This window comes from Chiroxiphia lanceolata, chromosome 10 (genome assembly GCF_009829145.1).
Source record: "Chiroxiphia lanceolata isolate bChiLan1 chromosome 10, bChiLan1.pri, whole genome shotgun sequence".
NCBI classification, from domain to species: Eukaryota; Metazoa; Chordata; class Aves; order Passeriformes; family Pipridae; genus Chiroxiphia; species Chiroxiphia lanceolata.
This window is the reverse complement of record NC_045646.1, coordinates 11,815,998-11,834,157: the sequence shown is the minus strand read 5'-3', so window position 1 is coordinate 11,834,157 and position 18,160 is coordinate 11,815,998. Positions and strand designations below refer to the sequence as shown.

Below are 18,160 nucleotides of genomic sequence, written 5' to 3'. Positions count from 1 at the left end.
CACTTACTTCATTGTCCCTGTTGGCATAAAAAGCCTTCTTTACTCTCCCTCTACTTCAAGAACAGAACTGCCCATGCCACTCCAGGATCAGATCTTGTGTACAAACCTGTATTCCATTCAAATTCATACCCATGCCCATGCTGACTGTGTTCAACTGAAAACAAGGGTAAGCATTTGTGATTACTGTGACTTTCTTTGCCAGATTAAAGAGTCTGGGAACAGCATTTTCATGGCACAAAGGGTACATGCACACTGCCACCCCTCCGGAGCTGAGCAGATTGAGCTCCATGGCTCTTCCTGCAAGGCATTTCTACCAGTTCAGGCATCATTTTATAGATGTTTCTTGTAAGTTTCATTGACTTTTTAAATGCAGATGCTGGATTTGTACCTAGGACCCAGATATGGGATCAACCACAGTGTTAGGGGCTGCATAGAATAAGTACAGCTTCTTAAAAAGATGTTGAAAATGACCTAGAGACAAGCAAAATAGGAAAAGGACAAGCTCCCTTTGGTACCAGTCTGAAAGCAGCAGATTTTTGCCAATGCCTATCACTTTCACACTTGAACTTGCAAAAGGGAATGCTCTACCCACACTGCAGAAAAACACCAGTGTGTATTTTTAACTTACGATAGGCAGTGGGCCAACAAAACTCAGGTCACATACTTACGGGGACAGGGACAGACACAGCATCTGGTTCAGCCGTTTGGTGCTAGGCACACATCAGCTCCTCTGTGAACCAAGGACAACCTGTGCTCCCAAACGGCAGGATGGGGCTCCATTTCACACGGGGTTTCTGCCTGCTTCAACGGGAGTTTAAGGCAGTGGCATTGAAAAATTTATACTGGAGGAGTCTGTTACTTATTTTTCCCCTCAATATGACAAGCTAAGAAGCTTAACAGGACCTGAGAGGGGAATACCTCCCACTTGAAATACAGGTCACAAAGCAGGGGACTATGAGGTGCTTCTGAAGCCACAGTGGGAAGTACAAACCCCTGCTGCTGTGCTCCATGGGCAAACCTCTGGGGAAGACCAAGGTTTCTCTTTAGAAGAACACAGGCACAGCCTAGAAGATAAAATAAAAATAACCCCAAACCCCCCAGAATGTATCAAAAGTACAAGGGGAATTTACGAGGATTCTGCTTAAGAAAGGCTTCAGAGACAGAAAAGATAAAATATTTCCATCATTGCAAAGGGTGGAAAAAACAAGGAAATGAGAAAGTAGCCATATTTTCCTGAGCCACAAGCCTTCCCACTTCTCACATTCAAGTTCTGCTAGAGAAGCATCAAGACAAACCCAGGTTTCTTCACAAAATGTCATGAAGACTTTCGAGTTGTGTGCACTAAGAGGTCAGATAAATGTTTTATCATATTCAATGGAATTTTTTGTTGAGTCTTTCTTTACTGAAGGGTGTTCTAGAGATGACAAGAGCTCCTAACAGCCAGAGCAGCGCTCCAGGGAAGGATAGTGACAAGCAGCAGGGTGGAGATGAGGACAAAGATTATGGTTATATGATCCCAAAGTGGCTCACTTTAAGCATGTACAATTCTGGATTGTGTAATTAAGGTTTTGGTTTTGCTAGGGTTTTTTTATTGCAACTTCTTTTAAAAAGAGAAAGACTATATGAAAAACTAAATAGCACCAAAATGCTTCCCAAGTGGGCATTTGTGTACAAAGAAAGAAACATTGCCTTCAGCCACAGAACTGGAAAAGCCACAGATGGGTTGCAGGCAGCAGCTCTATTCAGGTGACAAACCCAGGGTGCTTGGCAGTCAAACATATTTTTACGGGATAGGCCAGGGGAATCTTGGCCACAGAGACTTGATTTCTGTGGTCCCTAATACTACTTCAGCTTCCTAGAATGATTGTGGAACAACTACCTACTGCTTACAAGAAGCATCATCTGGCCTGCTGGAAAGAGATATCCAACTTGGAGGTTTGAGCCCTACTATCAGTTTGGAGCTAAGCAGACACCTCAACACAGAGCCACAGTCTGCCCAAATCTAGGGTTGTGCTATTACCATTATGTATTCAGGAAGCAGCACTTGCTCTTGATTGTTAAAAAAAAAAAAAAGAAAAAAAAAGAAAAAAAAGGAAAACAACAAAAGAGAAGGGGAAGGCAGTGTTATTTTTAACTGCAATAGGTCTCTGAGCAAGTCCACTGCACAGCTGCCCAAACAGATGTACTAGCAAGACAAGGCAGGCAGCACAGGAGCAAGGATGAACATTTCAGAGCTACATTTTCTTTTGCATAAAGATCACTGCTGTAAGAAATGCTTATAAAACTGCATCCCAGCCCTTCTTAACTCCTTTCTGCACAGGTTCACACATTGCCCTGATCCCGGTGGTATTCCAGAGCTCTGCCTTGTCATTCATGCTGCTGATTGCACTTGCAGACCTTTGCTCCATCCTCCCCAGAGAGGCACACGTGCATAGGAGGAGTTCAGGGGTTTGTTTTTTTACTCCACTCTACCCACACCCAGACACACACACTGTTTGTTTGGGAAAAACCATATTGACAGAAACATGCTTGTTGAGAAAGTGGGAGGGCCGTGGTAGGACATGGCTGCTTCCAGCCCCAGGAAAGTCTGATCCCCTCCAGTGAGGTTTATTCCTCAGCAAGGACTGTTTAACCCTTTTGGATTGATGGGCCACTAAGAACTTCCTAAAGAAAGCATGGACTCAAAATAATAGGGCCAAGTCCATATACTGTTGTGTTGCATTGATGGACCTGCTTCTTCTAGCTGCTCCTCCAGAGATCTGTTGGAAGTAGTCTATGGGTCTCCAAACAAACAATCAAAACTCCTCAGATCCTCAATTCTTACAGACTACAGCTGAAAGTTGCTGGATGTTAAGAGACACAAAGCAGGGACCAAGGTTCCTGTTTAGGAGCTCAGTGTCTGGGCCAGGAAGCACACACAGCCCTGGGTACCACCTTCCCTGGTGCAATTCCCAGCTCCTGACCCAAAGCCACCGAGCTCAGATGCAGTGCCAACACAGCCACACAGCACCCAGACCTGAGGCCATGCCCAGCCACCACCTGTCCTGTCTTACCACAGTGTCAAAGCAAGTGGGACAATGCCCTGGGATGAGCCCCCAAGTTGTAGGGCTTAGACATTAACACAGAGGTTGGGTCTTAAAACACTGATATTAACCCATCAAGATCCAGTACAGAGAGAGAGGGAAGTTGGACAGTTACCAGTGATACGCATGATGGAAGGTCCCAAGTGTCGGGGCTCCCCAGTGACCCCATTTCACAGAGGACACAGCAAGGAGCAGACTGGTGGGGCAGCAGCAAGCCTTGGGTTTGCTCACACATTTTCATTTATTTATGCACTGCTGAAGAAGCCATTTGGCTGCACACACACTCCTGTTAAGCCACTCTTACAAACCCAAACAGACGGCTCGAGCACACAGCCCTCTCTTTGTGCTGCTGTAGCTGCTGGCAGGGCAGACAGCACAAGAAGAACTTTCGTCACTGTCAGAAATTTGGCTGGGCTGGCTGACTCCAGCTCATCTGAGCACATTATTCCCAAGTCCCATCAGCCTGAGAACAACGTGCAAAGGAAGATGAGAACATCCCATTACGAACACAACGAAGCACTGTCAAACAGCCAAGTGGGAAGAGATGGGGGACACCTGCAACTCCCTAGCAAATCTGGGGGTGGTGGCAGTGCAGAGCACTCCCTCAAGACTAGACCCAGCACCCATGGCACCGAGTCAAGCACGACGGCAGCTGCAAGTGAGGCCAAGGAAAGCAACCCTCCTGTCCTTGAAGATGCACATCCAACAATGAGGCAACTATGAATAACTGGAGATGTGGACCAGCCAGGCATGGTCTGAAATGAATTTCATCAGCACTAGTCCTCATCCCCTGCTCAGTCTCAGTGTTGCTCCAGCACACTGATTACTAGGTATTACGTGCACTGGGTTTGTGCTCAGAAATAGGATGGCCCCAATGACAACAGAGACTCACAACTGTCCTCTCCAAGAGGCTTCGTATTGAGGGAAAAGAAATCCATTTCATTACTCCCTAACTGTATGCCTAAAAAATGAAAGGTAAGATTAAAGTTACCTTCATTGCTGCAAATCAACTTGACTTCCCATCCCCAGGCCCTGGCTGGAAGCCATCAGGCAGTCAAACAAGCAGCAGGGGTGCAATCAGAGCAGCTACAATTGGCAAGTCCAGTGAAGCGTGAAACATTCACAACAGGTTTACCGTAGTCTGATTAAGCCAATCAGCCTTGGCGCAGCAGGGAGCAGACCTGGAATACCCGCTTCTGGCACAGCTGTCAATAGAAAAAATGCCAACCCAGAAATCCCAGCTGCTGCTACAGCCAGCAGAGGTGCCAGCAGGGGAGGATGAGGGCAGAAGCATCATCCTTTGCAACAGTGGTGGAGTCCAAAATTCATGCAGTGGCGTGGAAGAGGGAGCTCAGTTGCTTGAGGGATCCTCAAGAGCCTCTCTGCAAGCTCCAAGCAAAGGTCTTTTCCTATGGTAGTTCACCCTGAAAACAAACCTTTCCATGCATGAGTGCATCTGCGGCTCTTGCAAGCTTGGCTGCAAGCCCTGCCTTTATCACAAAGATAAGGAAGTCCCCAGGTACAGAACTTGGCAAAATTACATTAAATAACCTTGTCCTTTTTATATTCTGCCACCTGCCTCACTAGCTTTCTCCAGATTACCTCAGCTCCATACCTCAGCATTTCAAACACCAAACTGCTTCAAACAGAGTAAGGTAACCACAACAGAGGAGCAAAGGCAGCCTTACATGTTGCTAGTGATATTCAGGTGTGTGACAAAGAGGTAGGTAACACCCAGGAATGGGTGGTGTGGAACATGCAGTGTCTCGACAAGAGGTTAAACCCCACTGCCTTCTCAAGCAAGGCTCACAGTAAAACATTCCCCTCACTTCTGCCTGAAGTCTTAGACCATGTTTTGACATCCACTACAGGGCCCAAGGGCCCCCTTGGTTCACGTGGCCCATAAAACATGCTCTGGGACATCAGCCAGTTCAATGACCCAGGGACCACAGATGCATGTTCCAAGCATTTCCTTTTGGGTCTTAAAAACCACCTCTTGCTCCCCACCCTCTCCACTCCCAACATTTTTCTGTCAGCATCGTGTGCTAGATAATTCACAAAATAAACTAGAACGTGTGAGTCATGCTTAGTTTAGAGCATCTGCATTTTTTGAATCCTGATCTGAAGGTCAGGAGGGAGAGAAAAGACAAAAGTAACAGGAAAAAAGTTTCCTCACTAAAAATCACTTTTTAGGGCCTACAGAGCTGATAAAGTATGTGGCAAGCAGCAAATGCAGCCTTTTACAAGCTGGCAGTCTCAGGAGGATGTTGAGTTATGAAGATTCCTGCAGATTAGAAGGCAAGCTGGGACCTCTTAGAGACTGGCCAGGCCACTCCAAGCCAGGTAGCCTCCAAAATCTGCAGACTGTTTCCTTGAAATGAAGCCAATGTGACCAAGCAGCCACCCAGGTGGAGGTGAAGGGCTACCCTGAAGGAAGGTTCCAGATAAAACACGCAACTGGGACATCTCCTTCCCAGAATCAGCAAAGCTGCTCTGTGAGATACACGGCCCGACCCCAGTGTTTCCCATTTCTGCCCTGCCTCTCCCATTGCACCAGGAGACACCCGAGCTCCTGCTACCACACACGGGTGCTGACAGAGGCTGGCCAGGACATGTCTCCTCTGCTGCAGTTCCACAGACTTCCTAGGACCTTATTCACCAGGCCCCATCAGCGCCAAGGACATCAGAAAACTCACGCAGGGAGAAGGTGGGTCCCAGACAGAGGGCAGGTCTGGGCAGCCTGAGAAAGGGAACAATTTCTGCTTCTCAGCCACAGCACCAGAGCATCACACATAGCTGGGAGCTATGAGGCAGCACAAGGAGAGACTGGATGACCCCATAGGGAACCAAACTGAGGGGTCTTGGCCTAATTCTTAAATGTGTAAACATGCAAAAGAAAAAAAAATAAATCACCAAACCACCATGGTTTTTTTACTAGCAGTCTTGGCCTAGAAGCTAAGAACAGCTTGGGATTTGGGAAGGAGGTTATCCTCTCTGCTCTAAGCTAAATGCTTTGAGGTCAAGGCCATGAGATTTTTGTGCTCTGTCTACACTCCTCTCCAACAATAAGCTCTCACATGCCCAACAGTGCTGCCAAAAGGAAGACTCTATGCATTTTGGAAACAAATGCTCAGAATTTGATTCTTTTTGTTAACCTGCCTTGAAACAGAAATCATCAGCATACACAAAATGCCTTCTCTGAGGCTGCTAATTTGGCATTCTCACTTTTGCACACTGTACCACAGAGCAGTCCTCAAACAGAGAGCATCTGCTGGACACCCGAAAACAGAAGGTGATGTGACTGCATGGTATAACAGTAAGGTGGAAATACTCAAGATAGTGAAAAAATACCACAAGGCACCTCAAAAGGTTATCCTAGAGCATTTCCCAGCCACAAAATTTGATAAAATTTATCATTCCACTTATACAGAGAAGGCTGACATCTTTTTCATCACTGGATAATTCCATCCTACCTACTCTCATCCACAACGTTTCCAAATAAGAGCAACTCTTCTTATTCTCAACGCTTAAAACACAATCATAGAATCAATCAGGTTGAAAAAGACCTCCAAGATCATCAAGTCCAACCCTCGATCCAACAATGCTGTGGTTACTAGACCATGGTACTAAGTGCCACATCCAGTCTAATTTTAAAAACCTCCAGGGTTGCTGAACCCACCACCTCCCTGGGCAGCCCATTCCAATGCCTGATTACTCTCTCTGTAAAAAATGTCTTCCTAATATCCAACCTAAACCTTCCCTGGCATAGTTTAAGACCATGCCCTCTTGTCCTACTGCTGGTTGTCTGGGAGAAGAGACCGACGCCCACCTGGCTACAACCTCCTTTCAGGTAGTTGTAGAGAGCAATAAAGTTCCCCACAAGCCTCCTCTTCTCCAGATTAAACACACCCACCTCCCTCAGCTGCTCCTCATAAAACTTGTGCTCCAGATCCTTCACCAGCTTTGCTGCACTTCTGTGGACACTCCAGCACCTCAACTGTCCTTCTTGCAGTGAGAGGTCCAAAGTTGAACACAGCACTCAAGGTATGGCCTCACCAGTGCTGAGTACAGAGGGACAGTCACTGCCCTGGTCCCACTGACCACACTACTAATGATACAAGCCAGGATATCATTTGCCTTCTTGGCCACCTGGGCACTCATTGGCTCATATTTAGCTAGCTGCCAACCAGCACCCCCCCAGGTCCTTTTCTGCTGGGCGGGTTTCCAGCCACTCTGCCCCAAGACTTTGTTCAAGCTTGGACGTACAGACGTACCTGAAAATGGCATTGAGCCTTAAGGAGTACTAGCACCCATGCTTTGAAAATTTGTCCTTTTCAGCCATGTCTTGTTGGATTCCCAGATACAGAGTACTTCGAGTCACAAGAACTTTCCAATACTGCTAAATCCTATAGCCAACATTCCTCCTACAGCTGCTGCTTTCTATTCGAGGGGCCCAACACATACAGTACTTTGCCACTTTAAAGCAAAGAGTAGATAGGTAAGACAATACATGCTAATGTCTGCATGTCATTACCTGCCAAGCTCAGAACACTCATCTCTGTAGAAATTTCTTGAGTGTCCCAGTGTCCATCACCCTGTACAGGACTACCTACACCCAAAAGATGACCAGTGAGCTCAGCCACTGCACTGTGGACCCACCAGTAACACCTAGGTGGGCAGGTACAAAAACCTCAAGGTAGATATACTTGTAAGGGATGGTTTGGCTAGTTTGACACCACAGCCAAGTAGCAGACCTCAGGCAATCGAACACTTCACTCAACATCCAAGATGAACTGGGTCTGTGTATGGAAGAAGTTAATCATCAACGAGAACTAAAGTTGCTTGTGTAGTTCATTCTCTCCAGTATTTGACAGAGCTTCAGTTGACTCGGTTAATACCACATGTGCAAAATGATCAACCAACAACAGAGACAGGGAGAAGCTTTCCTAGAAGTCAGTTTTAACCACTGCCTCCCAACCATAGACCACAGCAAAACAAACAACACTTGCCTCCAACAGCTGTGTTTTATCCTCACTTTGCCCAAAGGCAAACTACCACACATGTCACTGGAGAGCAGGACAGGAGTTGCCTCCACCAAGAGAGGTCAAAATCCCTGGCTCTCACAGACATCCCCATGAACACCACTGTAGCTGTAAATCATGCCTTCAGCTGTTCCCCAGGGATTGTACAACACTGTCTTTTTCTGGAGGTTTTTTTTTCGTTTCTTTTGCAGGATGACAGGACATCATGGCAGTTTCAGCTTTAAGCCCAACACTACTAATTTTTAAATTGGTGTAAGGGATGGGAGGGAAAGAAAAATAGTTTTCTTTCATGCACAACTCAAAACAGCCACCCACTCAGAAAACTGCTCGGGCATGGAGCTTGCCATCTCAAAAGATGTGCACTATGTACACTCCCTTACCCCACACCCACCTCCAAAAATGATTACTGTATTTTGCTTCAACCTGTTTAATTCAGCCTTTTTTTCAGCATTTTAGGCATTTTTACACTATATAACTCTTAGAATGACACACTGAATTTCCCAGATAGGCAAAACTTCCGTTCTCTGATAAATGCACACCTAAACTCCTTGTTCAGTTCAGCAGTTTCTCTGCAGAGAGCTGGCAGGTCCACTTTGTGGTTCAGGGTAGCTTTCAGGAGGCATGGCAACCCTGGGTCACAGATCTTCCACCAGCATTTCTAAACCCTCGGTTTCGGGCTGTGGTGAATAACACCATAGCAGCTCTAGAGAAGCAGGCAGGCAGACGGGAGTGAAGATAATGCAAAGTGTCAGCTCTCCCAGGCTTCTCTTCCAGCTTAATCCTAAAAGATAATATAGCAAAATACAAGGGAGACAGGATACGGAACAGGAGCTCTCAATGCCCCTCAGGTACAACTTCATGCCCTGACTCAGTGTAGTGACTGCTTACAAAAGGCTGACTGATGGAAACCTCACACCAACACAGAGAATGTCAAAAAAAGGTTCAAGTTCCTCTCAAAACCCCACAGAGTGGTTTTACACAACAGTAACCTGCATTTGTACAGAGGAACAAGAATCTCTGGAGAAAACAAGCAGAAGAAAGACTCCCCCAGAGACACCACTTTATTTTCAGCCTTTGGGTGACTAGAGCTAATCCTGACACTGTTCCGAGGCTTGTAGCTAAACCAGAGCTGCAGCTGGAAGGACCACAGTATCAGTGCACATGTGAACAAGCCAGGTTTCATTCATCCAGATGAGATAGCAAGAGAAGCAAAGCTCATGCAGGATGGGCCTCTGGGCAGCCTCCCAGCCTTGCTGGAAACCCAGCCAGCTGCTGCACTGGAAGCTGAAGGTACCTGAACTGATCTTGCAATCAGCTCCTATTCTTGCAGAGATTCCTAATCAGCTTTCTTTTCCCTAGAAAGGTGGCTGCTGGGATGTAAGGAAGGACTTCTGTCTGTCACATGTTCAGCTGCTGTCAGCGTTGCAAATCCACTCTGCAAGAACAACCTTCCTCTACCCAATCAACTGAGGATGCTCTACGTAGTTTCAAAACCCCTATTCTTTGCTCCACCAGCTCCTCATGGGAACTCTCTCCTCTCTCCCACTGCTTCCTATGTTTAACTTCTCCAGATTTATTAGTCAACTCTGGGGAACACAAAGTACCAAAACTGGCCCCAGATCAGTCAGAGTTCCACATCCATGTACAAATGAGTCACAAACAGGTAAAGCTGCAGCACTAACAATACAAGTCCACTTTCCTGTCACAGCCTTGTGCTGGCACACTGCCATTAGTGCAACTACAGATTTAAAACAGTGGAATATGAAGGTAAGAATAAGTCCCTGGCATCTGAGGCTAGATGGACAGGGAGGCAGAGCTCCCAATGCAAACTGCTTTGTGGCATCTGAGCCCACAGCTCACATGCACTGCAAAATGTGAGGAAGAAGCAGGCTGGCAGCCTTTTCTCCTCTCCAAGAGAACAAAATGAGCCCCAGGTCAGTGAAAGTAAAGTTTTTTGCTTTGGGAACTATATCACCCTCAGGTGATATTGCATATTCACCGCTTCTTAAAAAGAGAAAAAAAAATAATAATTAAAAACCCAATTAAAATCAGGACAAAACAAGTTCATCTGTTACACGGCCAGAGCTGATGCTGTGGGCAATGCCCACTGCCTGGAGAACCAGGTACTACTGAGCACTGAGCTGGAGACAAATCTGCTTTTTCCACCTCGTATCAGGGATGTGCAGAATCCAGGGAGGGCTGTGCAGCCCTAGCCAAGGACGCAGTCCTTCCAGCACTGCAAATAAGGCCAGGAGAGCCCAGCCTCTTCCCAACACCGACTTCCTTCGGAAACCTGGCGCCAACCAGATTGCCTGCAGGAGAGCACAGTCCTGCGAACGGCAGTGCTCTCTGCCAGCCACAAAAACAGCCCACACCCCGGCAGCTTGGAAAATTCCCAGGCCTTTTCCCTGCTGTCCTCCACACTTCACCCCAGCACCCAGCAGCACTACCAAAGGTTCCAGGAGGCACTGGTGAATTTAGGACATAAATCCTCCCCGTCCCACCAGCTGGCACCCCAATAATAACATTAACATCAGAACAGAGGGAGAAGACACTTATTTCCACCAGGACGCCACAAGTCACGTTTGCCATATCTGGAACAGACATATATGATAAGCTCAGGTGCTTTTACAGTGCAAAGCCTTTCTGCTGTGCAGACATAGGGAAGCTTTCCATCCACACCAGCGAAGGCTGCCCCGAGCCACTCCAGCACTACCCTGACACGTCTCAGGTGAGAGGCAACAGTTCCTCTGCAAAGAATGTTCTCAGCCAGGGCACACTCCAGCCTCTGGTCCCACCTGGATGTAAAGAGCCAGTAGTACACATATCATAACTTCTGGAGAGGTTTCTGTTGAAAGAAATTAAAACCCCCACTGCCAGGAAATATCCCTGTTTGCACAAACTTCTTTCCTCCTTTATGTCCCATTACTTCTCAGGTCAGTCCTGTCAGTGTCCTTATGTTCTGTGTCTCAGTGCTTTCAGATATTTGCTCATTTACAACCTTTTCCCCTTTGTCATCACTTCTGAACAGCTCATATTGTGCCCACATAACATTTCCTCTTAGAGCTGATTCCTCCAGCCACCAAGTTCTGGTTCAGCAAAAGGGCTCGGAAATGAGCGAACAAAAATGCAGACAGGAACTCCGTTTTACTGCACACAGCTTGTTACACCTCCTTTGAAAAGAGAAGTGAAGAAGAGTGACTCACTTACAAACCCACTTTGACTTTCTATCCTGAAGAGCACTTACCACAGGGCAGAGCTGTCAAGAGCAGACGGACAAAACCTCTACCAACCCAGGCCTGAGACAAAAGGATCTCACTATTTTTATTTGGCTGCCAGAGCATTGTGGCAGTGGCACTGTGGGATGGTGAGCAATTAAAATAATCATCAGTTGAGCTTCTGGAGCCTGACACGAAATTCTTGGGCAGGGGCAGAAGGGCTGTGGCGGGCTCTGTGCAGGCTTTCATCCACACCTTTCTCCCCAGGAAGAGTAACACTTCTGGCAAGCTTAACTCACAGGGTGCCTGGGGTTACAGGGTAAATTTTATGAGCACCCAGGCCTAAACTGATCTCCTTTGTTCAAGGCAAAGCTCACAACAGCCCTGCCTTGCATCTCATACATACTGAATGGTGCTGCACTCTCCTGCTCTCTTTCCGGCCCTGCTGGAAGCGTCTCCCAGCCATGGTCACACAGCACTCACTCAGCAAGCTCTGTGATATCTTTTTAAATACTGAGAAAGAAAACAGCAGGAAAGCTCCATTTTCTGCTTTTTGAAAAGGAACTATAAATGAAGTGTCAAGGGACTTCCACAAAGTCCTATATGTGTCCTATGGAAAAGCCAGCACTGTAAGGTGAACAGTGTTCCTGACACACAGGAGCCTCCAGGGAGACAACAGCTTTCCCGGTGGAAATGTCCAGCAAATATGCCCTTTACTCCATGCAGTGCAATCCACCAGCAGCAGAATGGCAACTATCTTTATCACCTTTCTGGAGAACGACAAAAGGACAAGCCAGCAGTGACTGCCATGCCAGAAAATGGACCTAACGCTTCTCAAGTTTTAAGGTAGTTTTACCAAAAGACCAGCCTTCTTCCTCAGTCCTTCAGCCTTCAAACTAGCACAAAGCAGGAAGAGCAGCAAGCAAGTGGGAAGCCAGCCATCTGGGGACATTCTGGGAAGGGGGACAAGGAAGCAGGCAGGGAACTTGTTGCTTTGTCCTATAAATCACCACATTCATGTGAACTGGATGACTCTGAGCTAGAAAAAGAAAGCTTATTTCAGCAAAACAGAAGTTTCACACAGCCCCAAGGCATATCCCATTGTTTCTCCAAGCAGGGTTTCCTTGTGCCAAAGTGAGCACAACTGGCCTCTCCTGCTCCTTGCAGCAGCCATCTCCAACTCCTGCCTGGCACATACGCACCCTCTGGCCTTCCATGGCCACAGGAAATTAAAGATTAAACAGAGGCCCGCGGTCACCACAAACACACCACTCAGCTGGGATCACTACTCAGAGATCAGCAGTGGCTGATGGATAATGCCCTGGTAGTATCACACATGAGAGAAAACCCTCCATCATAGCCCTGTGTCTCCAGGAATCGGTGCAAAACAGGCTGTGCTTTCTCTTATCCCAGTCCAAAAATTTGTCAGGAGCTAAGGAAACATCTCTGCAATAAGCATCAACAGGAGTCTGGAAGCTTTGTCCTGCCAAAGACTGCTTTTTGAGCAATCTTTTTGTCTCAATACAACCTCCACAGAAGCTTGCAGAGGACAAGTGCTAAGGATTTAGGGATGGGAGGAGGCAGACCTGCTTGCTCAGCTGCCTTTCAGAGCCAGGAGCATGAAATATGCTAATCCTGCCCATCTCTGCCAAGCACTGCAGACCCAGAACCACTGAATGCATAATAAAATTTCCACCCAGCCTTAACCAGAAGTGAAATGAGCACCACAGCCTCAGCTACTGGATTCATGCATGCTGAAAAAAACAGATCTCCTACTACCCAGAAGAGTGGACATGAACCAGTGACCTGCATCTATATTCCATCACTCTCCACCTCCCCATTGCCCTCAAGCCATCCAGCTTGCCTGAATTTTTCAGAGCCCTTCTACAAGTCACAAAAGCAGAAAATCATGATGCTGCAAGGCAAAATCCCAGCTGGAGCCAAAGGGCATGGGGCAGGTGGCTTCACAATGACCTGGCTGACCCTCAGCTGCTCTCAAAATTGTTGCCCTGATTATACTAATCCAGTTAAAGGCCAATGCTTCCTTCACATGAATACAGCTGACAGCTCATCCCTCAAAACCATTCCCGAAAAAACCCTTAAGCAGAATCCCTCCTCATCAGACACCGTGCCAGCCATCAACACTTCCTGAATCCCCTTCCACCTTTGACAGACATCAAGTTTCTCTTGTCCACTGTGCTGCTGAGCACAGACAGGCACCAAAGGCCCCAACATAAGCCAATAAGCTCAGCCTGTTCCATGAGAGCCTGCCACATTGCACATGAGAGCTGATCCCCCTCCCCAAGTCACTTGGAATGTCAGCGGCCAGGAGGTTTTTATTGCAGGAGTCTCAGCACAGGTCATGTTAAGCTGCAGAGGTCAGCAGGAAGGTCTGTACTTGGGAAGAAGAGAGACTGATGCTAACAGCAAACTTTTATGCAATTTGTGCTAAGGCAAAAGACAGACAGTCAGGCTGCCTGCCCCAGAGAACATCTTGCCAAGACAGAAAATATTCCAGCCCCTCCTGTTTCCCCAAGGTCGCAGTGAGAACTGTATCTTTTACTACCACGTTTGGGAAACTGGCCTCTCCGGCAGCAGACTACAACCACCAGCATTTGAATGTACAGCTCTGGAGCTCCCAAAAGTCAAATCAGATGCTTAAAACAAAGAGTAGAAACAACAGTATGAGCATTGTTGCTGTGTCTCTCCAAGCACAGGTGCCACAATCAGCCTTTGTCAAGGCTGAAGGTCCAGAGAGCAGCGTGGCAGGGCCAGTTCCAATGACTGGCACAGATGTATTGCCTTTTATGTCTTTATAGCACTACTCAAAAAAAAATTCAATAAAAACACTTTAGCCACTGCAAATTTCCAGAGCAAATTTTCCAGAGCTTCACACTGCTGGGGCAGACAGAGTTCAAGGTCCTCCCCCCACCTCTCCCTTTTCTCTCCTCACAAAGGATTCAAACTGGCAGAAAGATTAGGAGCCCCTGGCGAGGATGCCCAACCCTGGGTTTTTCCTGCTGCTGCTAACAACTGATGGCTCTCAGAGATTGCAATGGATCAAGGTCTAAGCCTCAGTCCTAGCAGACAGGTACCTCCTTCACAAAGGCATTGCCACACTCTTCAGCCCTTTGGAAAGGCAACAACAGCAGACGGGACAACAGGTACATCCTCCAAAGGTGGGCAAGGTTTGCACAACTCCAAAAGACCTCCTCAGAAACGCCTCCCGTGCAGCTCTGCTTGCCTGCACGCAGCCACAAATGCCACTCAGGTCCAAGAGCTCATTTCCAACAAGCAGCCAAGAAGAGGGTGCAGCCCTTCCCAAATTTAGCTACTAGTAATGCATCAGATCACAAGCAATGTGAGACAGATCAAGCAGAGTCCAAGTGAATTTATTGTATTTGCTTTAGAAATAAGTAATTAAAATAATGTTTCTAGGATTTTTTTTTTAATCACCAAAAGGCTCACAAATAAGACCTCTGGTAAAAAAGGTCTACTCACATAAAGATGAGCAATCTCCTAAGGCAGGTCAAAAGAGCAAACAGCAAAGGCTACTTTGTGAAAAGCAAATACGTCACAGACATTTGGGAGGTGAACAAAAACGCAGGCATAGCAATTCAGGCCACAGATTTCAACTAACTTTTCAACTTTGCCTTCAGCAAATAACTTACAAGAGGTTTACTGACTACAGTGGTCAGAACATCCACTTTACTGCTCATGGAAAAATGGTTCTGTAACTCCAGGCTGCAGCAGCAAGGTCTAGTTTATAGTAGGAAAAGTGTGCTTTCACACCCATAAACCCCTGTCCACAAAATAAACTCAAGCAGCTGAAGCAGTTTTCACCTGCAAAATGCCATCTATATCAGGCCTTCAGTTGATATAAATGCTTTCAGAGATAAGAAAGGAAAGTAAACACACGAAGCAAGACTTCCTGCAGCACCTAGCTACAGCTATCAGATTTTCACTACCATCGTTGCACTGAAATGATCTCACTTTTTTAGAGGAGTTCATTGAGACCATTCCAGAAGAGGATGACCCTGCCTCTCAGCAGTCCCAGCTACCTGTAGACAGGGAGGACCTGGACACAATACCTCCACTCCTGAAGGAGAGCTGGTGAAGAACAAACTACTCAAACCGAAACTATGTTCTTCATTGTTAATGAATGACTAAGCCGACCTTTACCCCAAAAGAAGAAAGGGAATGTTTTTCCAGAAGGATCAACAGTGATTTCTCTATCAGGAGCAATCAATATTTCCCTAGGTGTGGAAGGCGATGCATTTCTTTCCTTGGCTGGCATTAACACACAGCATGAAAAGACCTAATCCAAAGCATAGCTCAGTTTCAACACTTCCAAAATAAAAACAACTGATGCCATTGAACTGCGCGACACATGCCTGAGACTTTGCAGAACATGGCTCAAACCTCATCTACTTTGTACGCCGGAGCTGCTCTGGGATTCTACTTTAATCCCATTGCTATCATGTAACAACAAATCGTTGTAACAGGACACTCTTGAAGCTTAATCCACGCTATACCATAGGTGCAAATTTACCATGCACTGGTTGAGTTATATTGCAGCCCTGTAAATATACTTCCATTCAGCGTGTAAGCGACCTTAGCTCGGTCCACCTAGTTCACTTCAGAAATTAATAAAGACAAATCAAGCCTACCTAAATTCTGAATATGAGCATCTACACGAGGATTTAATTCACTTTAATCAACCCACAGGAGAGGTTAATTGGATTCATTTTCTTGAGTAACCATGTGTGGACAGACCCTTAAGATGAGATCTTGACCACTAAAATGACCAATAACAACTTTGCAAATGACTTAATAGGGACAACATTAACCCCTAAAACTTCAACTTTCCTTCCAGTAGCACTGACTGAAGCATTGAAGGATGACAAGAGGTCAAAAGTAACAGCCAGCTGCCCGCACAGACGTATGTTTTCTGCTCTTGACCAGCTGAATCATCAAATTCACACTTGCTATTTTGTAAGAATTGAAATTTGAAAAAATTTAAAACAAAAATAAATTACCAATGGCGAGGGAAAAAAGTTTAAGGAATTGTGGTTGTTTTAGGCAGGCACAGAGTGCTCTCTATTACCAGAGCGTAAATCTAAACTAACTTGATTGTAACACTGCTTCTACTGGTTTATATCACAAATCACTGTCAGAAAGAACAAACTATCTCGTGCAAAGCTTTTTAAACCCAAAGCAGCTCCAGGGCACGTTTAATTGAGCTCAAAAGCACACGTGTGAGGCAGACACTCTGCTAACAGGGAAGCCAAGGCCAGCCTGGCCCAAAGGAAGGTGAATCCGTGATCTGAGCACAGGCCAAGCCAGCGGGACCCCTGGAAAGCGAGGGGGGCACTCCCCGCCCTGTGCTCCGGCAGGCACGGGGGGTCTGCAGGGCGAGGCGGAGCTCCAGAGCTCAATGCAGGGCAGTCTTCATAAAAACCATTGGGCTTAAGTATTTATAACCGAGACCTCAACATCACCAGTCCCCCTCAAATTTGCGAACATTCACTGTTCTGCTCCCATTTTTTCAACGCCCCGAGCGGAACCTCCAATACACGGCCGAGCCATAAGTGCGAGGGACATGTCCGCACGTCCATCCCCCGCGGGGTCTCCCGGCTGTCTCGCTGCCCGCGGGAGCGCAGCCCGGTGCCCCCATCCCGGCTGCCCGGGCGCGGCGGGGGCAGCGCGGCAGAGGCGCCAGCGGCGGCCTCGGCCCCGGCGCAGACAAAGGGCTGCGCCTTCCCCCAGCGCCGCTCCTCGCCTGCTCCCGGGGAGCAGCGGCGCTTCCAACCCGCCCCCCGCCCCTCACTCCAGGAAGGGAGAGTCGGTAGCGGGGCCAGGCTTTCAGTCCAGAGAGCGCTGCTGCTCCCCCGGCGGCCCCCCCGCCTTCCCTCCACTCCCGCGACCCGCACGGACCCCCGGACATCCCGCACGGACCCCCGGACATCCCGCACGGACCCCCGGACATCCCGCACGGCGCACCGGGACGTTCCCGCAAGCCCCGGGGAGCCCCGCGCAGCGGCCGGAGCGCCCCCATCCCCTCCCGCTGACCCGGCGCCTCGGCACCGCCCCGGCGCTCGGAAATTGTAAAACAATAATGTTGGGAAAAAAACCTCAAATTAAAAAAAAAAAAATCCAAACATTTCTCCCTTAGTTTCCCCCCCCATCTTCGCCAAACAGCCCCGTCCCGTCTAGCGCCCCTATGTCCCCCGGGGTGACCCGCACCTTCCTTGACTCCGGGCAGCTTGGAGTGGTCGATGCCGATGCCGGCCATGGCCTCGCCCCGCCCGGCGAGGGCAGCGCCGCGGCGGTGCCCCCGCGCCCCGCACCGCCAAGTTGCGAGCGGATGGAGCCGGCGCGGCCGGGCCGTACGGCGCGGGAGAGCGGACAGAAAGCGCCGGGCGGGGCGGAGCGGGGCCGCCTCGCCGCCCCTCGACCCTTTCCGGGGAGGCGGGCGGGGGCGTCCCGGGCGGCTTCCCCCTCCCCTCCACCGGCGGGGCGCGAGGAGGAGCTCAGCGGGACGGGGAGGCTGCGAGGGCGTTTATTTATAGTTCACTTTTTTTTTTTTTTTTTTTTTTTCTGCTTTGAGGAGGCGTCTGGAGATCCCCTCCTAGTGTCGGGGTGGCTTGTCAGACCGCTCGGACAGCTCGGGTCCCCCGTGCCGGATCTGGCTGCCTCTGACCCATCATCCCCATCCCAAAGCCATCCCACCCCCTTGTTCGCTGCTGTCCCGCCGTCATGGGAAACGCAGGCGTGTCCCGGTCGAGCCTCAGCGGAAACTGCTCAGCGGTGTCAC

General features: G+C 48.2%; 1 protein-coding gene across 2 annotated transcripts in view; it reads right to left on the bottom strand.

The window, feature by feature from the left end:
* CCDC50 (coiled-coil domain containing 50) overlaps positions 1-17,687 on the bottom strand; it is a 42,607-nt gene extending 24,920 nt beyond the window's left edge. The window contains exon 1 of one of the 2 annotated variants that reach the window (XM_032697532.1): positions 17,590-17,687. In XM_032697532.1, coding sequence (XP_032553423.1) covers positions 17,590-17,638 — 49 coding nt within the window. In that variant the 5' untranslated portion in view covers positions 17,639-17,687. Of the gene's footprint in view, positions 1-8,664; positions 8,795-17,589 lie in introns of those variants that run through there. The other variant, XM_032697531.1, reaches the window with a different exon arrangement.
* Between the last annotated feature and the right edge of the window lie 473 nt (positions 17,688-18,160).